Source organism: Malus sylvestris, chromosome 5 (assembly GCF_916048215.2).
Source record: "Malus sylvestris chromosome 5, drMalSylv7.2, whole genome shotgun sequence".
Lineage (NCBI taxonomy): Eukaryota > Viridiplantae > Streptophyta > Magnoliopsida > Rosales > Rosaceae > Malus > Malus sylvestris.
Window position 1 is genome coordinate 12831607 of NC_062264.1, and position 26114 is coordinate 12857720.

Sequence of the window (26114 nt, forward strand, 5' to 3'; positions counted from 1 at the left end):
TCCAACTTGTGCTATTTTTTCTTCACAACTTGAAGATTTTACTCTTTGCCATACATACATACACACACATATATATAGGTGGTGAGTTACATTAGAAAGTCACGTCCGACCTCGATCAACCCAGTCAAGACAAATTCGTTCAAAAAGGGAATTGATTAAATTAATTTCTTACAATAGATTATAGAACACGAAATGGGGTTTACTGGTCATGACGGATATAATATATGGTAGATGAAACTTGGAATATTTGGTTTTGAAATAGAGAACTGACAAAGAGATGTTATCCTCTCTCAAATAATATATTTCTTATTATTAGTAAGCAACTTCTAATTATGACATTGTGGTACCTTGGGGTATCTGTTAAAACTCTCTAACAGTCGAGTTAGTAAGTAATATTGAGACTCATGAAGCAGTGGGCAAGAGAATAACAATACTTTATGTGAGATACTTCCATTACCAGAGTTATGCCCTAGTTGAGGTTGTATATATTAGTTGGGAGATAGCTTTTTAGAATATGAAATCCATATTAAATCGTGAGAATCGAAGAGGATATCTAGGATTAGATAGTGTTTCCTCTTAGGTGTGTAATTTCTTGCGGCACATGCCAATTTCTAAATTGTAGGAATTTCCACGAATATAGGAAACCCGTCTGATCCAACTTGGATTAGGTTTCCGTGTCTTGCGGAACAAGAATGGTTAATCTTAGCAAAGTCAGTGTATTTCACCTACCTTTTGGGATCCTGCAAGATGTGATGACATTGTTGGCCCATTTAAGCAGCTCAATCCAATCAAAACTGTTCAGTCAATGACTGGACTTTTAAGGTATATGTATTCCAATCTATCTTACACTGACCTTAGCAAATCATGGTCCCACATCAAGCAATTGCTTTGAGGCATCAACCGCATCACCGCAAACAACTGTATAGTTTTTGGCGTTTACATTCTTAGGATGAATAGCGAAAGCCTTAGAGACCTTGATTTCATTGATGATGTTGAAGAGCCTGCTTGAGATTGGCCAAGATACAACACGAGAGAAGTCTTTGAAGATGTTAACTGTTAGGATCCTGGCTGAATGGACAACTATTAATCCCTCTTTTGTGTTATTTTGTCCTTTCCTGGAAAAGGTTGGTTTCATCCAACGGTAGAACAAGTGGTGATGTGTTCCAATCGTGAGCATTCCCACTTCTAGGGTTGTATATAAGCTCTCTTTCACCATTTGGGGAAGGCATGAATGAAATCAAGATGTTTTAGTTATTTCTTTCCTTCTTCCCTTTACTTTCTACACTGTTACATTCTGTGATCCTATCATCTGGTATCAAGGACAGGTTGCTACCATCCATGGGCAAAAGCAAGGCCTCCGTGGTAGTAGCCGACGTCACGGACGCCGACCTGGAGTTGGAGTACTAACAGCATCAAATCTTGGAGCAACTCCAGGGGTTCCTTGGTGTCTCTACTAGCTACTAGCCAAGAGTCATTCCAGTCGAATTTGACGGATATCCAAGCCTCCTTGGGTAATATTAGCCTTGTCCAACACCATCTAATGGAGGAGATTCGAGCCTCTAGGCCACCACAGCCCTCTACCACCCCTATTCCACAGATCCCGATTGGGTCCTTGCATATTCCCCTGGGTTCCTCTTCTACCCCGCTTCCCCAACCCACCCCGTTACCCCACTCCACCCAACCCCCTTCCGCAGCCCCACCTCCAACTTGGGGCACCCATTTCGCCCGTTCCCCTTCTCTCCCATATTCCCTACCCACCCCCCTCAGCCACTTACTCACCCTCCTCACCATTCATTTCCACCACCACCACCACCCTTCGTCCCCACCTTCCCCCACTTCATTTTCTCTACACCCCTACTCTCCCTACACCCCTGGCTCACTGCCTGCCATGACCGACCCTAAACATATGAAGATTGAGCTCACCCGATTCTCCGAGGATGATCCGTATAATTGGCCAGCCCTTGCAGAAAAGTACATGGACTATCACAGCGTTAAAGCAGCGCACCGAGTCACCATTGTCGGGCTCCACTTCACGGGTGATGCTGCCCTTTGGTTCAAATGGTACAAACTTCATATTGGGTCTGGGCTTTAGGCCACTTTTACAGAGTCTCTACTCCAACAGTTTGGGCCTGAAGACCAATTGGACTTTAACATGTCCTTTTCCCATGTTTTACAAAATGGCTCGCTGGAGGACTACATCAATGACTTCATCCGCTTATCCTGTCAGGCAAGGCTGGTCCGATTCCCAACTCTTAGGCGTTTTCATTGGTGGGCTCAAAATGGAACTGCAGGATGATATCTTAGCCCAAGGGCCTCGTTCTTTGTCTCGGGCCATTGAACTTGCCCACATCTATGACAACAAACACAATAGACGCCGTGGCCCTTTTCGCCATTTTTCCGCTCGCTCATCTTTTACCAACCCGAGTTCCTCTTCCTCCCCTCCCTCACCCAAACCTGGAGCACCATCTCCGGCGCGGCCACCCTTACGCCTCTCCCCAGCGGAAGTTCGTGAACGCCGCTCCCACGGCCAATGCCCCTACTGCACAGAAAAGTACTTCCCCGGCCATACCTGTGCAACGCCACATTTGCTTCTCCTTGATGCCGCTGCAGTCTCCGAAGTTGCTTCTGTGACACCGGTTGAGGATCTCCCGCCGGCTCCTGATGACATCCTCTTGGAGGACACCACGCTCATCACTCTCAATGTCTTGGCGTCCCCTAAACGCACACGTGGGCGTGCTATGCGCCTCCTTGGCCACATTAGGGATCTACCCATTCTGGTTTTCGTCGACTTCGGGGCTGACCTCAACTTCCTCAACCCTTCCGCCGCCACTCGTTTAGGCCTCCGCATTGATCATTCCCTTATTGAGCCTGTCACGATTGCGAACGGCCGCCTCTGTTATACCACAGGTCTTGCTCTCAACGTCTTGATCCAGCTACAGGATTACTCATTTTCCTCAAACCTCCGTCTCTTACCAGTGATGGGGTGTGACCTGGTGCTTGGAGCTAAATGGTTAAATACCTTAGGCTATATTGGCTGGCATTTTAAGAACAAAATTATGGAATTTCAAGTTCTTGGCAGTAATTATCGCTTACGTGGGCTCTATTCCCCTGACCCCACACCCTCTCCAGTTTCCTTACAAGTCGACCTTCGCGTCATGGTTGCCTCCATGATCCAGACTTCTTCACACCTTGAGGGCCCTTCTCCAACACCATCCATGCTGGAGCCGATCCTGAGCACCTACTCAGATCTCTTCGAGCCTCTAACAGGTCTCCCTCCTCAACGGCCCACTGACCATCGAATTACACTGTTGCCAGGAACTTAAGCGGTGAATGTTCGTCCCTATCACTATGCCCATGCTCAAAAAGCCGAAATGGAACGTCAAATGACAGAGATGCTTGCTGCCGGCGTTCTCCGCCCCAATTCGAGTCCTTTCTCTTCTCTGGCTCTCTTAGTTCATAAGACCAACGCCACTTGGCACTTTTATGTGGATTACAGGGCCCTTAATTTGGTCACTGTCAAGTTCCCCTTCCCCATCCTCATCATTGATGAACTACTCGATGAACTACGGGGTGCTACAATCTTCGCTAAACTGGACCTCAGATCCGGTTTCTACCAAATCAAGATGCATGAGCCAGATATTCCAAAAACTGTTTTTTGCACGCATGACGAACACTTGGAATTTCTGGTGATGCCCTTTGGGCTGTGCAATGCCTTTTCATCATTTCAGGCCCTCATGAACTCCGTCTTCAAGCCTTTCCTACGAAAATTTATCTTAGTTTTCTTCGACGATATTCTCGTCTTCAGTCCCAACATGCAAACATCTCTCCCACTTGGTTTCTATCTTCGAGGTTCTCTGTGCTCATGCCTTGAAAGTCAAAGCATCTAAGTGTTCTTTCGGCCAACCAACAGTGGCCTATCTTGGGCACATTATCTCAGCCGCTAGAATGGCAGTGAATTCTCAAAAGGTGCAATACAGTTTGGCTTGGCCTTCGCCTCGAACCATCAAAGGCTTACGAGGATTCTTGGGACTAGCGAGCTACTACCACAAATTTGTTCGCCACTTCGGATTACTGGCACACCTCCTGACGGATCTTTTGAAAAAAGATAACTTCCATTGGTCTCCGGTGGTGGACACGGCGTTTTCAGCCCTCAAAACCGCCCTTGCTTCCACACCGGTCTTGGCTCTCCCGGACTTCAACCAGCTTTTCACTATCTAATGTGATGCTTCTGAGACAGGCATCGGGGCTGTTCTCTCCCAAAATGGCTACCCAATTGCCTTCCTGAGCAAGTCTTTGGCAGACAAACACAAAGCTTTATCAGTCTATGATAAAAAGATGATGGCCATTGTCTTTGCAATACAAAAGTGGCACCCCTACTTGCTCGGTCACCTGTTCAAAATTCTAACAGACCATCAAACTTTGAAGTACTTCCTTAATCAACAGATCACCACACCCACTCAACAAAAATGGCTTCTCAAGTTACTCGGCTACAATTATACACTTGACTACAGACCGGGTTCTTCGAACATGGTTGCAGATGCTCTGTCTCGGTAACACAAGTGCTTGGCTCTTATGGGCCTTTCCCAACCTATCTTTGACAGTATCTCGGAGATACAATCAGAATATGCTGCTGACCTGGAGGTCTCTACTATTCTCCAACAACTCCACCACACCCAACTTATGCGCCTTAACTTTTCTCTTTGGGGTGACCTACTCTACTACAGGTACAGTATCTTTATGGTAGCTACTCCTCCCTAGCGCAATCACATTTTATAGGAATTTCACTCCTCACCCATTGCAGGTCACTCTGGCTTCCTACGAACTTACAAACGGGTGCGTCGAAATTTTAATTGGCCAGGTCTCAAAAAGGCAGTCAAGTCCTTTGTGTCAACCTGTGATACTTGCCAACGCAACAATTATGAAGCCATCAAACCACCGGGTCTACTCCAACCACTGCCCATTCCTTCACAAATATGGATAGATATCGCGATGGATTTCATTGAAGGTTTTCCTCAAACTCACGGACACAATGCAATATTCGTCGTCGTTGACCGTCTCTCCAAGTATGCCCATTTTATCGCCATCAAACACCCTTATTCTGCCGCTAAGGTGACTGACATATTTATCCCTAAAGTGTTTCGCTTACATGGCATGCCTACTACAATCGTCAGCGACCGAGATCTCGTGTTCATCAGTCATTTCTGGGAGTCTTTCTTCAAGCTCAACAACTCTCAACTCTGCCGCAGCTCGACCTAACACCCCCAATCTGATAGCCAAACAGAGGTTTTAAATTGTACCTTAGAACACTACTTGCGCAGCTTTGTGGGTGTCAAACCCAACTCCTAGGTTGAATGGCTGCCTTGGGCGGAATGGTGGTATAACACCATTTATCACTCAGCTACCCAACTCACTCCCTTCGAAGCAGTTTACGGTTACCCTCCGCCACTAGTCTCAACATACTTGCCAGGCTCCTCCCTTGTCCACCTTGTCGATACCCAACTGAGAGACAGAGACACATTACTTCGCCTCCTCCGAGACAACTTACAGCTTGCTCAGGATCCCATGCGCCATTACGCCAACCAAAAATGCTCGGAGCGAGAATTTCAAGTCGGTGATTAGGTTTTCCTCCGACTCCAACCCTATTGCCAGTCCTCAATCAACCACAACAACTGCCCTAAGTTGGCTCCTCGATTCTATGGCCCATACAAGATCGTTGCTTATGTCAGCAAAGTCACCTACACCTTGGACTTACCCTCAGACTCCCGCATCCACCCCACCTTCCATGTCTCTCTCCTTAAACCCAAGCTAGGGTCTACTGTGGTTGCCTCCTCCGTGCTTCCCCCTATCTCAGATACAAGCATGGTGGCTTGGATGTCAGAAAACATTCTGCAACATGGCATGTTCAAATGTGGCAACCATGCTATCACACAATGGCTTATCAAATGGGCGGGCTTACCAAAACACGATGCTACGTGGGAGGACGCAAACACCATCCTCGAGCGCTTCCATGCCTTCAACGCTTGAGGACAAGCTTCTTCTTAAGGGGCCGGAATTGTTAGAATCCTGGCTGAGTGGACAACTGTTAATCCTTCTTTTGTGTTATTTTGTCCTTTCCTGGAAAAGGTTGGTTTCATCCAATGGTAGAACAAGTGGTGATGTGTTCCAATCGTGAGCATTCCCACTTCTAGGGTTGTATATAAGCTCCATTTCACCATTTGGGGAAGGCATGAATGAAATCAAGATGTTTTAGTCATTTCTTTCCCTCTTCCCTTTACTTTATGCACTGTTACATTCTTTGAAGAGGTTAACTGCTCGAATTTGACGGACTCGAGGTTCAGTTGTCGCTGCACGACGTCGTCAATCTAAATCGGAATGGCTTGCTGTTGTTGTTGGGCCAAAGGAGGTTGATTCTGGAGAATACCTTCCATGGCTATTTTTATTTTTTCCTTGAGAACTAGATAACGATAATAGAGATGAGAGATGAGGGAAATTTGGATATATTTTTCTTTGATTAAATGAAACATACATGCTTAATGATTGGTTGAGACAACTAATAGGAGTGAAGGACATATTTGCCCTTAAATCATAAAGGAGATTTAACGGAATAATGAAGGAAACTGAAATTTTGATCGGTATTGTTAACGGACTTGACCACAAGGTGATGATTAATAATTTTTTTTCACCACAAAGATCAAATAAAGACTAGCATCTAATCATAGGAACTACGAAAAATAAATATATGAAAACCTTGAGTACTTGTGAATCATTATTATTTTTTTAGATCAAAAGTACTTGTGAATATATCCCACAAAAAGAATCTAAGTAGTTGATCCGGTTGTCTTGCAACATGGAAAACAGACCTACCCTAATGTGCAAATACAGAATACCATGTGCATCCATCGGTACATAAATATCTTTATATATATATATGTATGTATGTATGTATGTATATGTATATGTATGTATATGTATATCAAAGTTTACAAGTGATTTTTTGTTTATTTTATATTATGATTAGGGTGTATAATTAGGGTATATAATCAAGGTATAAAATTAAAAACTAGCTTAACTTACAAAGAGAGAAATTCAAAATTGAATGCAAGCAGTTGGACAAATTGCAATAATTTACTTGTCTAACTCATATCTACTCATTTCTCTTTAATATAGATTGTTAAAAAAAAATAATAATAAATAAAGCTAACAAACAAAGCCCAAGATTGGTTCTAAACTTTTGTGAAGGAATTTTGAAACCAGATCAAGCCAGATTTGATCCCATTAATCCTCATTTAACTTCCAAATTAAAATATTGAAATCTGAACATTCAATTATTGACAATTTTCCCTCTTTATTTGTAAGCCATTGACCTAGCATGTAAGCTTAAGTTTAATTTATAATGAAATCCAGCGCTGTGTTTCAATTCGTAAGCTCAAGCTCAGTTTGTCACACATTTTTTTTTAAGTCAAGCTTAAGTAGATAATTGAGTCGACCCAAAACTCATAAGCTTGACCTTGACATATTTAAGTCAAACTAAGCCTAGACATGCACCTTGATACCAACTTAATTAGCAGAAAATGAACTTAACTATTACTTATATTCAAAGGTAGGTTCCACACGTTTAAAATAAACATAAAACACTCTTTTTAGAACTCTCTCTTTTGTTCTGCACTAGACCTTAAGCACACATCACACATGTATATGGTGCCTATATATAGTTTTCCATGGATAGGACGTCTACATACTATTATTATCATCCTCGTCGTCATCGAAATTACCTATGAGCAAAACTCTCTTTGTGCAAGTGGTTATTTACCACATCTAGTGAAAAGATGTTAAGTCATTGCATGACGGCGTGTGTTCAAACCCCGTTGGTGGCTAATCTAACAAAATCTTTTCATGTGACAACAACAAAAAATTAAAATGGAGTAAAACACTACTACAATATTAGCTTTAGGTGTCGGACGATTCTGGCGGTTAATAAGTCATTCTGACGGATAAAAGATATCCGACACATAATTTATTTACTGTCGGATTAAAGTTACTTTCTGTCGGATATATCCAACATAAATTCCTGACGGATTTTTCCTGGCAGATTTAACCGCCATAAAATTATTGTAACCCTCAGTATTTTTGAATTCTTTTTTTTTAATATTTTTAACATATTCTGGCGGTTTCTAAGTTAACAGTGGCGGTTATAACCGACAGAAATTGACTATTTTATTATTTTAAAATGTTACATTGATTAAAAATAAATAAACAAATGGTTTAAATTTTTTTTTTCACTCACGGTCCCGTTACCTAATCTCTGAATGTTTTTTTTTTTGCGATTTTTTACACAAGCTATCTCAGAGTATATACAAACATATTTGACGGTTGGATCGTTGAAACTAGTTTCGTAGAATGCATATCCTATCAATTTGATAGATTTAACAAACACTTAAGAGTTAATGTTATACTTCCATTAAGTATAAAAAATTATCCACTAGTGTAAATATTTTAAATTGAAGATCGAATTCATTCAATGCATTCTTATAGGGTTGAGGAGTGTAGCTATAAAAATTATCAAAATCGAAGCTAAAATAATCGTTAAATTGTGATTTTTCCTTTATAACCGTCGAAAACTTTTGTTCCGTTACCTAATCTCTGAATGTTTGTTTTTTACGATTTTTTACGTATGCAATCTCGGACTGTGTACAAATAAGTTTGACGGTTGGATAGTTGAAAAAAGTTTCGTAGAATGCATATTGCGTCAAAACGGTAGATTAAACAAACATTTAGAGTTAATATGATACTTCTATTAAGTATAAAATAAGATTTTGTGGTATCCACTAGTGTAAATGACACACCCCGATCCAGAGGATCCAGGCATGCTGGCCGTCACGTGAGCGTGACGTAACCATAAGTGCGACACGGAAGCGAAACAATAACAAACATAAGAAGGAATTCAAACCAAACTCTAGTAGAATAACCTACTAGAATAACAGGACGAGTTATAAAGTAAACACATAAATTCAGAGCATAGGTTTAAGTGCAGTCAAGTAGGACTAAAATAAAAGTACATCACCCTCAGGTGAGTCCTACATGTCAAGAATCTGTCAGAATGCCGGAAAAAGACCTCGAGAGTCACCAACTGCTAACTAGAACCTGGAGGGGCGCAAAACAAAGATGAGTGGGTCAGTAAAACCAAATATTTCTCAAAACATTTCATTTAAAACATTTCTAACCCCTCACCGTAAAACCTGTATACTTTCCCAGAAAATAGTATATATAAAACCATATGTAATCTCAAAACTCAAATCCCAAGTCTTTAACATTTTTCAAGAAAAAAAATATGCCATGCCGTGAATCAAAATATAAATCAGGTGAAATAAGGAATCAATCGGAGACCCTGCAGTTGGTCCTATACGATTAATTCTATAGCTCAATATCCCACTCAGCCGGAGTCACCACAGTGACCTATACGGCCCTACTCTGCACATCACTCGGAACTACGTAAGGTAGTCTGTACGATGAAAGGTGTAAAAATACGCTCTAGTGCTTCTCTCATCAATCATCAGCGCGCATAACTAAGGTCACCCACTAGTCGGAATCACACCTAGTGATCTATACGACTAGCATGTTGGAACCCTCACATGGTATGTACGACATCCACCTACTTGGATCCAAGGCGAGCGTGCGGTGTGGTGAATAATATAAGCACTAACACCTAGGGTGCAGGTTATGAGCTTAAAACGTCTCCACATCAAACAATTCAATGAATAATGAACTCACCTGACTTACCTGTGCCTCCACAGCACCATGCACATGTATGCATCATATATCAATCATATAATTCATATAACAATTCATATTTTCTTCAAATAATTCTATGCATGGCATTTAAAAAAACATATTTTCAAATAAATGCATTTTCTGGGAAAAACAATAGTATATAGGTAATACGAAAACAAAACTGCCCACTCACTGGTAAGTCGATGGGTCTTGCCTAATATTTGAACGAACAACGTCTCACACACACGTACCTTAATGCCCGTTAAGGGCAATTCAGTCATTTCACGTTCCCGTCAAATGTACCTTCGGGACGGGCTGTGACAGTAAATATTTTAAATTAAAGATCAAATTTATTCATTACATTCTTATAGGGTCGAGGAGTGTAGCTGTAAAAAAATCATCAAAATCGGAGCTAAAATAACCGTTAAATTGTGATTTTTTGTTTATAACCGTTGAAAACTTTTGTTCCGTTACGTAATCTCTGAATGTTTGTTTTTTACGATTTTTTACGTATGCAATCTCGGACTGTGTACAAATACGTTTGACGGTTGGATCGTTGAAAAAAGTTTTGTAGAATGCATATTGCGTCAAAACGGTAGATTAAACAAACACTTAAGAGTTAATATTATACTTCTATTAAGTATAAAATAAGATTTTGTGGTATCCACTAGTGTAAATATTTTAAATTAAAGATAAAATTTATTCATTACATTCTAATAGGGTCGAGGAGTGTAACTGTGAAAAATCATCAAAATCGGAGCTAAAATAACCATTAAATTGTGAATTTTCGTTTATAACCGTCGAAAACTTTTGTTCCATTACGTAATCTCTGAATGTTTGTTTTTTATGCTTTTTTACGTATGCAATCTCGGACTGTGTAAAAATAAGTTTGACGGTTGGATCGTTGAAAAAAGTTTCATAGAATGCATATTGCGTCAAAACGGTAGATTAAACAAACACTTAAGAGTTAATATTATACTTCTATTAAGTATAAAATAAGATTTTGTGGTATCCACTAGTGCAAATATTTTAAATTAAAGATCGAATTTATTCATTACATTCTAATAGGGTTGAGGAGAGTAGCTGTAAAAAATCATCAAAATCGGAGCTAAAATAACTGTTAAATTGTGATTTTTCGTTTATAACCGTCGAAAACTTTTGTTCCGTTACGTAATCTCTGAATGTTTGTTTTTTACGATTTTTTACGTATGCAATCTCGGACCGTGTACAAATAAGTTTGACGGTTGGATCGTTGAAAAAAGTTTCGTAGAATGCATATTGCGTCAAAATGGTAGATTAAACAAACACTTAAGAGTTAATATTATACTTCTATTAAGTATAAAATAAGATTTTGTTTCTTTATCGCATATTTTATGTGGATTATTATCTATTAAACCAAACAATTGTTTATTTAATTTTTAAAAACATATTCTATTTAAAAACATATTATTTATTTATTTATTAAACCAAACTATTATTATTTTATTTTTTAAAATCGTAACAAGATTTTGGGGGGGGGGGAATTTTAAAATTTGGGGGAAAGTTTAAAATTTTCAGAGGGAATTTTGGGGGGACGGTAGCCGCCATTTTTTCTGTCGGTTATAACCGACATTAATGAGGAGTTTCTGTCGGTTTTTATTTTTTAAAAACAATTTGTGTCGGTTTTAACCGACAGTAATGAACACTTCCACATGATAACCTCCCCATCTCTTCCTTGCGCCGGTGCTTCTCCCTTCCACATTTTCTCCACTCCTCATTTCCTTCACCTTCTCCTCTCCTCATTTACTTCCAGTTCGAACACTTTCAACCAAAGTTCATTCGCTATCTCGAATATGGCGAAGAAGAAGGTAACATTCTCCCTCTCGCTCTCTGTCTCTCTGTCTCTCATATGGCGAATAATTTTGTGTTGTTTGTTTCAGTGGGTTGGATGCTGTTGGTGGTGGTGCTACAAGCGGATGTCATCGCTCAGAACGGTTAGCACAACATTATGATGCTGATGCTGCTCGAGATTGCACACAGTTTTTTTCCTATCTTTCCTTCTATGTCCTTAGTTAGCTTCCATCACTCTCACACTCTCAGAGATTGCACTAAGGAAGAACATGCACTCACTCTTTTAGATCTGAAAAACCCATAAATGCCAGAAATCCCTATCAGCTTTTGTGTGTGTTTTCTTGGGTTTTTGGGTGTTTGTTTAAGTTCTTGAGGGATCTTATGTGTTTTCTTGCCCATTGAGGGATCTGATGGGTTTTTAGGTGTTTGTTCAAGTTTCTCACCAGATACACTAAGGTGGATGGATTCACCATGACTGGAAACAGAGAAGGACTCCAAAGGCGAACTTTCAATGGCGATACTTTTCATAGCCTTAATATAATAAAGATGTAACTCCTTAATGCATTTGCAGCAACATGAGACCCATTGGAAAACCCTCTCGTCTTATATTTGAACACAAGTCAATGACAAGTAATGAAGATTACTGGAAAAGGATAGAGACGGTACTTCAAAAATCCCCCGATAGTTCACTGATAGAGAGCGCAAAGACTGAGAACGAAAGATGTAAGATGGAAATGAAGACACGGTGTTTTCAAAATCAAGATAAAGCTCTTCAACATTACACCTTACTGCACTTTGAATCCATCAAATCGAGCTCCGGCGAGGTTTCGGATGGTGAATGCAGAATTTTTTTTTTATTAATATATTTTCTGTTGGTTTTATCCGACAGTAATGATTTGATTCATTTTTAGTAATTTCTGTCGGTTTTATCCGACAGAAAATATAATAAATAAATATATATATATTGTCGGTTATATCCGACAGGATTTCTGTCGGTTTTAGAGTATTTTCTGTTGGAAAATTCATTTCCTGACGCAAGCAATTATGTCGCTTATTATATCCGCCACTGCATCCATTTTCTGTCGGATTTTGCTTAAAATCCGACAATAATATACATTTTTTGTCGGTTTTTGAACCGCCAATTATAGTTAATTTTGTAGTAGTGAAACAACAATTTGGCTTCTAGCACAAAATAAAATCAAGAGCAGTAGTAATTTCACACACACCAAATATCTCTAATTTGAAAAGAAAAAAATCCACATTTTTTTTTCTCTGCCTCACATTTCTTTTAACTTCTCTCTTTTTCATATTATAGTTTTTTTTTTCTTATGGCTTTTTAATCAAAATGGTCCATGAGATTTGCATAACTCCTCACCCTGAAATTTGAAATCAATAGAAGTGATACTGAGATTGTCCACCATCAATCATTTTGGTCATTCGTGAAAAATTATGTTAAATAAGGATCAAAATAACATAAATGCCCTCACTTTAATACACAATAAGCCAAAATGATTTGACAAAAATTGAGGGTATTTTTGTCATTTTATCCTTATTTAATGAAGATTTTTCACGGAATGACCAAAATTTAGACAAACTCAAGGACTAATTCTATCGATTTCAATTCTCAATGACCAAATTAAGGAGTTATGCAAATCTCATGAACTATTTTTGTAACATTCCACATCGCCCTGGGGAGTGGATCTTGTAAGCCTTATATGTATATTACCATCTCTACCTAGAATGAGGCATTTTGGGAGCTCACTAATTTCAGATTCCATTGGAACTCCGAAGTTAAGCAAGTTCCTGTGAAAGCAATCACATGATGGGTGACCCACTGGGAAGTTATCATGTGAGTTCCCAGTAACAAAACCGTGATGGCGTGGTCGGGGCCCAAAGCCGACAATATCGTGCTATGGTGGAGTCGAGCTGGGGATGTGGTGGGGGCCCGGGCCGGGATGTGACAATTTGGTATCATAGCCAACCCCTGGCTGGATGTTTGTCGACAAGGACGTCGGGCCTCTAAGGGGGTGGATTGTAACATCCCACATCGCCCAGAGGAGTGGATCATGTAAGCCTTATATGTATATTCTCATCTCTACCTAGCATGAGGCCACATCCCGGCCTAGGCCCCACCATATCCCAGGTTTGACTTCGCTGTAGCACGATATTGTCCGCTTTGAGCCCCGAACACTTCCTCACGGTTTTGTTTCTAGGAACTCACACGAGAACTTCCCAGTGGGTCACCCATCATGGGATTGCTCTCGCGCGAACTCGCTTAACTTCGAAGTTCCGATGGAACCCGAAGCCAGTGAGCTCCCAAAATGCCTCGTGCTAGGTAGAGATGGGAATATACATATAAGGCTTAAAAGATCCACTCCCCTAGGCAATGTGGGATGTAACAATCCATCCCCCTTAGGGGCCCGACGTCCTCGTCAGCACACGACCACCCAGCGATTGACTCTGATACCAAATTGTCACATCCCGGCCCCGGCCCCTACCACATCCCACATCGCCCGGGATATGTGCCGATGAGGACGTCGAGCTCCTAAGGGGGTGGATTGTAACATCCCACATCGTCCAAGGGAGTGGATCCTGTAAGCCTTATATTTATATTCTCATCTCTACCTAGCATGAGGCTTTTTGGGAGCTCACTGGCTTCGAATTCCATAGGAACTTCGAAGTTAAGCGAGTCCGTGCGAGAACAATCCCATGATGGGTGACCCACTGAGAATTTTTCGTGTGAGTTCCCAGAAACAAAACCATGAAGGCATGGTCGGGGCCCAAAATGGACAATATCGTGCTACGGTGGAGTCGAGGGCGGGATGTGGTGGGGACCCAGGCCGGGATGTTACAATTTTGACTAAAAAGCATTTTCTTATTAAATTTTTATATTTACACACACACACAATGTGTGTTTCATCTAGTTATTATAATATAAGGGTAGTTTTAACGAAACACTCATGGTACTGTTCACTTTTAATGAAAAACACATTTTTACCTTTTCCTGATACTATTCACTACACCTTTATTTGTCATTTTTAATTAAAACTAAAGTTTTTGTTTTTTTGAATTTTCGTTAATTTTCCTTCATATAAGAGGCATCTCATAAAATATTGATGACTGTTTTTCATGCAATTCTAGTACCACATAAAGCTATTGTAGTTTTGGCTCTCGAGTCAAATGGTATCCCAAAGTAGAGTTGGTGGTTGCAAGAGAAGCATTTGTGAGAGTTCAAACTCTGATTGGGAGTTCCAAACCTTTCTTCGCTTTCAATTAGACCGATCTGGAGTTGATAGGGCATCGAATTTTATTAAAGAACGAATAGTCGTCAATAACAGTAAAAAAAAAAATCATATATCAATAACAAAATGTTATTCACACGTCCAGTATTTGTCGATACAAATTAAATGGACTTTGAGCAAATAAATGCTTGGTATAAATACATACGAAAAGATTGTACCATGGAAAAGAAAAGGTGATATGGACAATTTTGGAATCCTAAGTAATAAATAATTAACAAACGGGTAATGCTTGTGTCATTTTCGTGTTATACTCGTTTCTTAATAATTGTATAGTGTCAAACCTGTTGTCTTAATGAGTTCGTAACAGGTGACCGATAGTGACCCGACTCGTTAACGAATTGACTCGGAACTTGTTATGTTCATATCGTTTCGCGTTGCGTTAAACAAACAGATTATTTAGACTTGATAATGATCTAACTTGTTAACAGGCGGACCTAGAACTTGTTATTATTGTGTCATTTCAAATCGAGTTAATGAGTTATGTAAGAAATTATCAGACTTACCGTGAATATTTCATGTGAATGTTTCTTTTTCAAGGATTAATAATTCACAAGGGCTAAAAATATTTTAGTTTGTAGCTTAATTCGATTTCGTATCAAACGCTTTATTATTCTTATATTGCTTAGTTCATAACAAGTTAATTCAGCTCAATTTTTAAAACTAGTCTAGTTCGCTTTAACAAACGGGTTAGAGGTCACTCTGATTTGGCTGGATGTTCCATACACTACAGTGGCGGTTCTGTAATAACCCCACATACCAAACCCAAAAATCTAACAACTCCTCCTTCCTCTCTCTCTCCTTTTTACCCTTTTTTCTCTCTTTTATTTTCTTTCCTTCCCTTCCCTTCAATTTTTGCCTTTCGCTTTTGTTTCCGTTGAAACCGCACTCTCTCCTCTCTCTCTCTCTCTCTCTCTCTCTTCAAAATCCTCCAACAGTCTAAATTGCTGACTGAACTTTAACTTCAAGATAATTCCCATCAACCCAACAAACACTCCCACCACCTTTATCTCTCTCTTTCGGAGAAAATTCACAGCTCAAATTGTCCATCAACCTTACTTGCCGGAAATAATGGCGGTTCCCAGGGAGACAACTGAAACTTCCAACAACTCCCTCTCCCACAAGCTCACAGCCAAAACCCCATTATTCAACCTCAAACTCTACGCCGTCATCGCCATCCTCGTTGTCTGCCTCCTCTCCGCCGCCCTTCTCATCTTCCTCTGCCTCTGCAAAACTCGAGTCTCCAGAAAACGCAAGATGCGCGTGAAGCACAGCTCCGGATCAATCCCCCTCGTCTCCAAGGAGATCGCCGAGATCAAGGACCCAAGTCCACGCGCCGCCGACAATTGCGAGCGGAAAATGGGAAATGAAAATTTTAAGGAGGCTCCGCAGAAGGTGGCGGGGATTATTGACATCGAAAGAGGGAAAGTGAACCGGAGCGCGCTGGAGAGTGACGGGTCGGGCCCGCATAACATCGGGTGGGGCCGGTGGTATAGCTTGAAGGAGCTGGAGATCGCGACACGTGGATTTTCTCCAGAGAACGTGATTGGAGAAGGCGGATACGCCATCGTTTACCGGGGCGCGTTGCAGGACGGCTCCGTCGTGGCCGTCAAGAACCTTCTGAACAACAAGTACGTGAATTTTATTACTTTTAATTTAAATTTCGTGGAAAGGAGGTGAGTTTTAATAATGGCGTGAATTCGAATTTTGTCAATGCTTAATTTAACGTCTAATTTAATAAATCTTTGACAAAAAATTTGAAATTTTCATTTTATTTATTTCATGGAATTATTTTCTGTGCAAAAAATTGAATAAATAGGGGATTAGTTTAGGAAAATGATACACGTATTTGGTTATTTTTGTGTATTAGGATTTTAGATCCAATCCAAGTTGCGCTGTGAACTCAATAATGTTTTTAGTGGTCAACGGTTAATACTATTTTTTTTTATAATGTATATTTTTCTTATATATTTTAATTTCAATTCTCTAAGCTCAAGTGGCATTAAGGTGCGGTGGTGGTGGATTATAACTTACGTGCAGTAGTACGCGTACACCTTGTTATATGTAAGTTTCGTGTTGGTCAACAACAACAACAACAACAACAAAGCCTTTTCCCACTAAGTGGGGTCGGCCGTGTTGCTCTTCAAAAAAAAAAAAAAAAAAAGAAAAATAAAAAAGAGTTATGTGATGATATTTAGGCTAATTGCGCTCTAACATGCATTTTAAACATTTTTATATAAAAACGTATAATTGATTTGAACTATCGTCATATTCTGTTAACTAAATTTGTTAAAAATAATAAATGAAAACCTTTTTATTTATTTATTTATTTATTTTTACTTTTCTTTTTCCTATTATGTGTGGGTTCTGGGTGTACATAATATTTTATTTTTAATTATTCTCCAACATTATTTTGGTAGAATATACTTTTTGAACTGGTGATTAGTAGACTGATGAGTCTGAGTGACCTGGTTATCGTCTGATTAAAAAGGAAAAGAGACCCCCTTTCCCCTTGTTCCGCTTTACTGTACACGGAATTATGGAAAAATGGAAAAGAAAATGGCTACTTTCTGCTTTTTATCAATCTTATTGTTCCTTTTTTTTTTTTTATTACTTTTTTTTTTAATACTTCTATTCCAATGCAAATTATGACTTCTTCCTTTTGCTTTCTAGACGTTCAGTGTCTCATTGCTATGTCTGACCTTGAAGGAATTTGCTTTCACTTTTCACTTCGTTTTCACCTTTGATTGACCAAACATTACTTTTGTCAGCAATATACGTGAGTTAGGCCAGTTTGTTAAGAGTTTGCACTCTTGCATCCAAGTTTGAATCTCCCTTGTCATATATTAGAATAGATCAGAATATCGCTTGTCAAAGAAAAAAAAATTATGTTGAGATGTTAATAATGTATATACTAAAGAAAGCTAATAGGAGCAAGAGCAAAAACAGTGCCTTGATCCTTATATGCTGTCGGATGTTTCAAGTATTTATTGCCTGTATATAGAGTGAAGTTGCTTGTTCTCCATGATTCAAGGGACGTGCTTTTAATGTCTAGTAGGGCGTTGTAATTTTCAGAACAATGTGCTAATTCTTTGCCATGAATGCAAATCTTAGTCTGCTGATATGGATCCCGCATTCGTCGTATATTTTCATCAACTCGAAACTCATTGCTGCTTGTCATCTGATGCATAGGGGTCAGGCAGAGAACGAGTTTAAGGTGGAAGTGGAAGCCATTGGGAAAGTAAAGCATAAGAATTTGGTGGGTCTAATTGGTTATTGTGCAGAAGGTGCTCAAAGGTAAAACTCCATTTTTGTATCCCTTAGGTAAACTGAGATGAACCTCTTTTTGCGTCTAACATGTCCGTGGGGACTTCTATTGATCTGACAGGATGCTTGTGTATGAATACATTGACAATGGCAACTTGGAGCAATGGTTGCATGGCGATGTTGGGCCTGTCAGCCCTCTGACCTGGGATATTCGTATGAAAATCGCCATCGGGATAGCAAAAGGGTGAGATAATTTTGTTACTTCTTGTTCATTTCACTTGTTTTTCCTTTCTTTCTATTCAAAAGTGAATTTAACATGAGGGTTAAGTAACTTAGCAGTTGTACAACGAAAAATATGTGTAAAAGATTTTGCTGTGTTTGTCCTTCTCATGATTTCATAGTATTGCTATGAAAATACTTTTCATCCTTCCGCTTTAGATAAACTTATGTTTCTTGTTTCTCTGGCAGGCTGGCCTATTTGCATGAAGGGTTAGAACCCAAGGTGGTGCACCGTGATATAAAATCCAGCAACATTCTTCTGGATAGAAAGTGGAACCCGAAAGTATCAGATTTTGGTCTAGCCAAGCTCTTAGGATCTGAGGCCAGCTATGTGACTACACGCGTTATGGGGACATTCGGGTTAGTTTATTCTCAAATCCTAATGATAACTTCCATGATGCATTGTCGAGGCTGTGTGTAACTGTGTGATTCTTTATTATAATTTTCTGTAGATATGTAGCTCCAGAATATGCAAGCACAGGCATGCTTAACGAGGGAAGTGACATATATAGTTTCGGAGTTCTACTCATGGAGATAATTACAGGAAGAAGCCCAATTGACTATTCCAGACCAGCCGGAGAGGTAAAACTAAATTCTCCTCTTCTTCGGTTCTTCCTATAGAAGCATTGCATCAATATCATAACTGTTTACAGTTTCTGTATATCAGATGAACCTGGTTGATTGGTTTAAAGGAATGATCCAAAGTCACCGTGGAGAGGATGTTGTTGATCCTCTGATTGCAGTTCAGCCCCCTCCAAGAGCTATGAAGCGAGCATTGCTGGTTTGTCTTCGATGCATAGATTTAGATGTCCATAAGCGACCGAAAATGGGGCAAATTGTTCATATGCTTGAGGCAGATGACTTCCCTTTCCGTTCAGTAAGTCTTTATGTTCAGTACTTTATAGATGCATTGCGGATAACATGTATGATAATTTCGACAAGTTTCTTGCCAGTTTGTTATTTGTTTGATATCAAGACCACGGGAGCGCTCATCTCCTCAATTAACATTTTCTGCACTTTCAGCTTTCTCAGTATGCCATTCTCTGATCTGCAGGAAAATCGATCACCTCGATAAAAGATCCTCTCCCTTTCCCGTGTAGCTGCCTCCAGTATTGTTCAATACACATCCAAGTATACCGGGGGACAGTAACAAAGAGAGATGGAGATGGAGATGATGATTTTTAGGCCGATAGGCAACTCCTGAGGCGCCATGCGTACATGATTTTCCGTTAGTATATATAGAAAAGAAATTACAAGTATTGAATGTGCATATATAAATTTCTAAATTCTTTTTCTTGATCGGATAGATTCTGTTGATATGTTCAGCACAATACTTGTAGATGAGCTTGTAAATATATATCTACTGATGTGGTATTTTTATATGTAAGGTCTCTTAGGAATCTTCATTTCTTTATCAGTTTAAATGTAGTTTGAGTCAAGTAGTTTTTGGGACGGACTAACGGGTTTTGAGTCTCTCCATTTAGCATCCACAAATGTTTCCAAAATACTCTAATCGTACCCCCTAGGCCTCATTTGGTGTCTCCAAATTTTGTTCAAGTTGAAAGTGAGAGATGGATTACTAATGACTCATGCTGGAATTATAAGGTATGAGTTTCCGTCATGACGAATCCATCTTCTACTTGGACTTGAAACAAAATTTGGAAGTTGAACCAGTTTCTTATTCAACAAAACATTGACTCTAGTGACTTATATTGTTGCTCGATCCCTGCTGTCTGCTGTCACCAACATTGCAAGGCAGTGCCTCTGTTGGTAAAAATCCATGCATTGTTATTGGTACCATGACTTGCTGTTAGCCAATATCTACCCGAAAAGCTTAAGCTGTCAAGGAATAGATCGCGTGCAGATCCATCTTGCGCGAGGCGGATGCTGATTAACGTAACAATAATACTAGAGTTAGGCCTAAACTGCTAAGCTCCACGACCAAGCCACCCAATATGGATTGGATTTCTTCATTCGGGGGATTCCAAACTTTGAAATGGGCAAACGAAAGCATGCCGTACATTCTAGTGCAGGGAGATTCAAAACTGATTATTGATGCAGTGCAAGGTCAAATGGTGCTACGGATGCTTTGGCTAGCTATGCTCATAGTGCAGAAAATAAAATATTTTTGCTCATTCACTGCTTTATTTATCATTGTTAGATGAGTTTAAATTTTGAGATCTATGTTGTAGATAAACATAAATCTCAAAATTTAAACTTATACAACAACACTTAGAGATAGTGAACCAAAATACACCGGTGTAGAAAACTTATACGTTTAGGGACCGAAAACAGCTGATAACGCCTTTTTATTCGATTGTTTTGGATCTGGATGTCCTAGAATTTTTTTTTTTATTATTTTGAAGTTATTTTTAGTAAAAGAAGTAATAATTAATTGGATCAAAATGTCATGTCAGCATATTAACTACATTGTAAAAGATGAAGAATTGGTACAAAGGAAGATGAAGATGATAGAGAGAAAAACTAGAAAGATTGTATTGATTAAAAATGGAGAAAATGTATACAAAAGAACTTAAGGAAATGATAGCTATACAATCCCTTATATAGCTATATAACCTAATTACAATAATACCCTTCTAACTATACTAACCAATCTTATCCTTATGACAACCTACCAACACATTTCAGCTAACTATATTCTTCATTACTAAGTAACCATATCATCACTAATGACTATGGTTAATACTCTCCTCTCAAACTGAACTTGGTGTAGCCAAGTGAACGTTGAATGAGCTATAACGCTGAAACTGATCTGGTACTGCAAGACCAAGATGTAAACGTTTCCAACTTAGGTCGCACGCTATCAGTGTAGGGGGGCCCACCTTACACCGTCCCACAAAAATTGAGTTAAATAATGACAGGTGGCCACAACAACGCACGAACAAACAGCCAAGATTCGCTCCACTCCCGCCACGTGTCCCCACGTCTCACTTAAACTTGAAGCCCCAAACAAAGCGCAAAGACTCTCAGACTAACACCCGCCAAATCGAAATGCCCTTTTCACCTTTCGGCGTCAGAAAATAAGAAAAAATCCCAAAAATATAAAAATAAAGAAAGAAAAAAGCAGCGAACGATCTCATTTCTCTACTAATTAACGGCCACACCCACCCAGATCTAATCTATCCGTAGAGAGAGAAAGACACAGAGTGTGGAAGAGAGAGAGTGATTGAGATTTGTGGCTATGGAGGAGAAGCTGATAGAGAGGCTGGAATCGGCTGTGTCGCGCTTGGAGGCGCTGTCGCTGACCGCCGGTGGGGGTTCGGCGACGGCCAGGGGTTTCGACGACGCGCCGCTGGATCCGTCGATTTTGGCTTATGAGGATCTGATTGGGCAGTACCTGGGTAGGGTTTCGGCCGCAGCTGAGAAGATTGGGGGGCAGGTGTTGGACATCACTAAGGTTCTCCAGCAAGCTTTTTCTGCTCAGAAGGACCTGCTTATCCAGGTTAAGCAAACTCAGGTCAGTCTTGCGCGTAATGCCCTTGTGCTTTTGGGATTTTCTTTTTCGTTTTTTTGTTTTTTGGCTTATGGATTGCGGAATTGAGGTTAAGAACAGTGTGTTTGATGCTAAATGTTGATAATGTGATTGATTATGTAAAGGGCAATGGAAGGAATGTGCTGTCTTGTTGCGTTTGGATCCGATTTGTGCGTGTACATTTTTTCGTATCAAATGATAATAACAATTACGAGCTTTCGAAAGATGGAATCGACATTTGGGTGCCTTACCATAGCAAATTACCAATGAAATGTCAGCGGAAAATCAGGAAAAGATAAACCGGTATTAGGATTATATATGGTATTACAGCACTCGTGCTTTCGATTTCTCTTTCTTGAAATACTTTTGCACAACGAAATTGTCTGCTTAGAATCTAGTGTAGCTATGAATATTTTGAATGTCGATGGTAGCAGGAATGAGGGAGGTTATTTGCTTTAACTGCACTCTGTCTTGTACCTTTGCTAGTGAGATGAATATAATGTTAGATGGGTTGTTCCTTGTTGTGCAGAAACCTGACAATGCAGGGTTGGCTGAGTTCCTGAAACCACTGAACGAGGCAATCACAAAGGCAAATTCTTTGACAGAAGGGAGGCGGTCTGATTTTTTTAATCACTTGAAGACTGCTGCTGACAGTCTTTCAGCTTTGGCATGGATTGCATATACAGGGAAAGAATGTGGTAAGAAAATAGACGGTTGCTATTTTGCATTACAAACAGATGAAAACTCATTTATGTTTCCAATGCCTTATTGTGCTTTGTCTCTTTCAAGGTATGAGCATGCCTATTGCACACGTCGAAGAAAGTTGGCAGATGGCTGAATTTTATTGCAACAAGGTACTGTGCACGTCTGTAAGAATCTGGTAATTTACACAAAAGGAACTGCATGTCCTAGAATCACATGCTTTAATTGCACAGGTCCTTTTTCTTGCAGTACTTATCAATTATCACCAATCGTGTAATGATTGCATCAAAGTAAAGTTTTACAGTGACAAGGTCTTGACTCTGTAATTCATAATTATACAGATTCTTGTGGAGTATAAAACCAAAGACCCAAATCATTTAGAGTGGGCCAAAGCTCTCAAGGAACTGTATTTGCCTGGTTTAAGAGATTATGTTAAGAGTTTCTATCCGTTGGGTCCAGTTTGGAGTTCAACTGGTAAAGCTGTAACTGCTGCTCCTTCAAAACCAAAAGCTCCTGCCCCAGGTGGCCCTGCTCCTCCACCTCCTCCTTCAGCATCACTCTTTAGCTCTGAAACTTCACAGGCTTCATCATCTCGCCCCAAAGAAGGGATGTCAGCTGTTTTCCAAGAGATTAATTCTGGAAAGCCTGTTACTTCAGGTAATTTTTATTCTTTTAATTAAATTGTCAGTACATGTTGGAGAGATCTGATTTGGTTTTTGTGTCCCCTAGGTCTGAGAAAGGTGACAGATGATATGAAGACAAAGAATCGTGCCGATAGAACTGGCGTTATTGGTACCCATGAGAAGGAAAGTCGTACGAGTTCACCTGCTGTTGCTAAAGTAGGAACACCAAAGTTTGAGCTCCAAATGGGTCGCAAGTATACATGATCATTCTACTATGTTTAATACTTCATGTGAGGGAGTAAAAACGGTAAATGAATTTTTTTTTCATTGTATTGCCCTGGCAGGTGGGTTGTTGAGAATCAGATTGCGAAGAAAGATTTGGTTATTAGTGAAAGTGATTCAAAACAGTCTGTATATATTTTTGGGTGCAAAGATTCTGTTCTGCAAATTCAAGGTGATTTAACCACATGAAAAACTTTATTTAAATTGTATAAACATATTAAACGTTAAATTGCCTTCCTTACAAACTTTATGCTGTATTCCATATGTATGTTCTCCAGTATGGTACTTGTACAAAAAGCATGTGAACTTATAATTATTTGCACAATGTGCAGGGAAAGTAAACAACATTACCATTGACAAATGCACTAAAATGGGAGTCCTATTTACGGTTAGTGTGAGTTTAGTAATGAAGCAATACATATTGATGTCTCTGTGCTAATTGTGTGTTCTCTTGTGAACAAAGGATGTTGTGGCTGCTTGTGAAATTGTAAATTGCAACTGTGTTGAGGTGCAATGCCAGGTTAGAATTCTTCTCATAAAACTTTCAGCGATTTAAGTGGATGTCTCCAGTGTTGCCAATCATAATACTATGCACTGGCTTCATTTATAATGCTATGTAAAACCACTGTATGATCTCTATATGCAATATGATTCTAGGACATGAAAATTGAATTTTGGCATCATTATCATCCCAAATATAACAATTCATTGGTTTCTTATATGATATAGAAAATGATCTTGTGATCTTTGTTATACTCATTCATTGTATGTTATTTTAGGGCTCAGCTCCTACTGTTTCAGTGGACAACACAGCTGGCTGCCAATTTTATTTGAGCAAAGATGCTCTGGGGGCATCTATAACAACTGCTAAGTCCAGTGAGGTCAATGTGTTGGTACCCAGTTCCGGAGCTGATGGTGATTGGGTGTGTTCCATTTTTCTCTTTTATTTTGTATTTGTTTTATTATTTTCAAGGCTTGCTTGATTGTTCTTCCCTGCAACTTCCAAGTTATAATGTTATATTGGGTGCAACTTCCAAGTTATCTTGGAATGCAAGCTACTGGTTCAAATGGTTCTTTCAATTCCTAAATAATTGGCCTACAACACAATATACTTCTTAGATCTGGGGTGCATACGTACATATGTTATTTGTAGAGATGGTGCATGTTTTATGTTTGCTAAAAGGTTTGCTGAAGTAGCTTGTAATGTATTATTATCTATATTCCCCTGGTTATACATGATTCTGCTTGAAATTTAAGTTACCTTTTTAAATTCGATGTAAAAAGTGGAGTATGCAACAGTTGGACAACTGGCCTTTAGTTACCATTTTTCTCGTGTAGATGCTCAATATATGAAGTACTAGTGTTTTTCAAATCCTGTTTAAATATGTCCAGCCACTTCACTGGTAACTTAGGTGGGAAGGTGGGATTTAGGGTTGGTTCACTTGATTTATGCTAGGATTGCTATGTTCTTTTAGTTGGATGATGATATTGGCTTGCGGTGCCTTGTGTATGATATATGGCTACTGGCTTGTATAAAAGAGCCTGAAGACGCAAGCCTTTCTTTTGGTACCTAACGAATTCAGGTTCTGTAGGTTAGTTTGTTCACTATGATATTTTAACTTACCAATACACCATAAGCTTCTGGGCACGTACAATGTAGTAGGATCATTATCTCTTGTTTGCTCCCATGAAGCTGATACTTTCTTTCACTCCATTAAATCTATTTTCACTTTCTACCCTCTTTATTTGGAGTATGATATAATGAGGGGTTGCATGTACTTTCTGACTGTTTGGATACTAAATTCCTGCATTACAAGGGAAATGCATCTTTGCTAATCAAAGTAACACTAACTGTTTCGTCAATTTCTTGAGTTTACCAGGGAGAGCTTACGACCTTTTATCTTGCAGGCAGAGCATGCTTTGCCAGAACAGTTTATTCATGTGTTCAAGGATGGTCGCTTTGAAACTACATCAGTCTCTCACTCGGCAGGAGGGTAATTTGGACTCTTTTTATACCCCAATTATATCGTACTTGAAAAAAAAAAATACTATGATGGGTTGAGTGGCTTCTTTCTACTTTCTCCTTTGTTCAATTGCTTTCATTTTATAAGGGTGACACATTCCCAGCCTTGCTGGTTATGCTCTTATCAATCTCACTGGTCTTTTGTCGGGCTTATCAAACCGGGGGATTCTTTTACATGTCTCACGAAAAATGAGATTCTTTTGCACGGTGTTTTTGGAAGTTTGTTTGTAGATGAGTGTTGTAGCGATGTTTTTTTTCGCAATTGCGAGTGAGCTGGAATGAGCGCTTTTGCTCATGTAATATTTACACTATCTCCGTCTTTTTGTTCACGATTATACATTTGCAGTTAAGTTCTTGGTTTTGACTGTTAAAAGTTTGTACTAGAAAAGTATACGAATGGAGGACCCGAAATATATGTTGGTTGTATGAGTTTATAAATTTCAGATTGGGGGTTTAATCAATGGTGCTAACTTTGAAATGTGTTTGGCTCTACTTATAAAATTGTTACATTTTTTAAGGCCAAATCGCACTGGTAGACACTTGTCTTG

At 39.4% G+C, this 26114-nt stretch overlaps 2 protein-coding genes across 3 annotated transcripts; both read left to right on the plus strand.

Moving 5' to 3' along the window:
* The first annotated feature begins 15721 nt into the window (after positions 1-15721).
* On the plus strand, positions 15722-19882 carry LOC126623544 (probable receptor-like serine/threonine-protein kinase At4g34500). The gene is made up of 7 exons (XM_050292454.1): positions 15722-16528; positions 18090-18194; positions 18286-18408; positions 18633-18803; positions 18896-19025; positions 19111-19320; positions 19498-19882. The coding sequence occupies exons 1-7, from the start codon at positions 15969-15971 to the stop codon at positions 19516-19518; spliced, it is 1320 nt and encodes a 439-aa protein (XP_050148411.1). The 5' UTR covers positions 15722-15968; the 3' UTR covers positions 19519-19882.
* A 1548-nt stretch (positions 19883-21430) lies between these two features.
* Positions 21431-26027, plus strand: LOC126623543 (cyclase-associated protein 1-like). Of its 2 annotated transcripts, none has more exons than XR_007623788.1 (10): positions 21431-21921; positions 22466-22634; positions 22726-22790; positions 22980-23295; positions 23368-23515; positions 23606-23715; positions 23876-23931; positions 24007-24063; positions 24323-25396; positions 25430-25619. XR_007623788.1 is itself a non-coding variant. In XM_050292453.1 (10 exons), the coding sequence occupies exons 1-10, from the start codon at positions 21646-21648 to the stop codon at positions 25539-25541; spliced, it is 1431 nt and encodes a 476-aa protein (XP_050148410.1). In that variant the 5' UTR covers positions 21433-21645; the 3' UTR covers positions 25542-26027. The 2 variants fall into 2 exon arrangements, 1 of the variants encoding a protein (XP_050148410.1); XM_050292453.1 differs by having other exon boundaries at positions 21433-21921; positions 24323-24466; positions 25452-26027.
* Positions 26028-26114: the final 87 nt, after the last annotated feature.

Coding starts and splice junctions, on each gene's coding strand:
- LOC126623544 (XM_050292454.1), top strand. CDS start 15,969: ATGGCGGTTCCCAGGGAGACAACTGAAACTTCCAACAACTCCCTCTCC. Junction 18,195..18,285: donor TGTGCAGAAGGTGCTCAAAG/GTAAAACTCCAT, acceptor TTGATCTGACAG/GATGCTTGTGTATGAATACA. Junction 19,026..19,110: donor ATTCCAGACCAGCCGGAGAG/GTAAAACTAAAT, acceptor TCTGTATATCAG/ATGAACCTGGTTGATTGGTT.
- LOC126623543 (XM_050292453.1), top strand. CDS start 21,646: ATGGAGGAGAAGCTGATAGAGAGGCTGGAATCGGCTGTGTCGCGCTTG. Junction 21,922..22,465: donor TCCAGGTTAAGCAAACTCAG/GTCAGTCTTGCG, acceptor CTTGTTGTGCAG/AAACCTGACAATGCAGGGTT. Junction 23,296..23,367: donor TGGAAAGCCTGTTACTTCAG/GTAATTTTTATT, acceptor TGTGTCCCCTAG/GTCTGAGAAAGGTGACAGAT.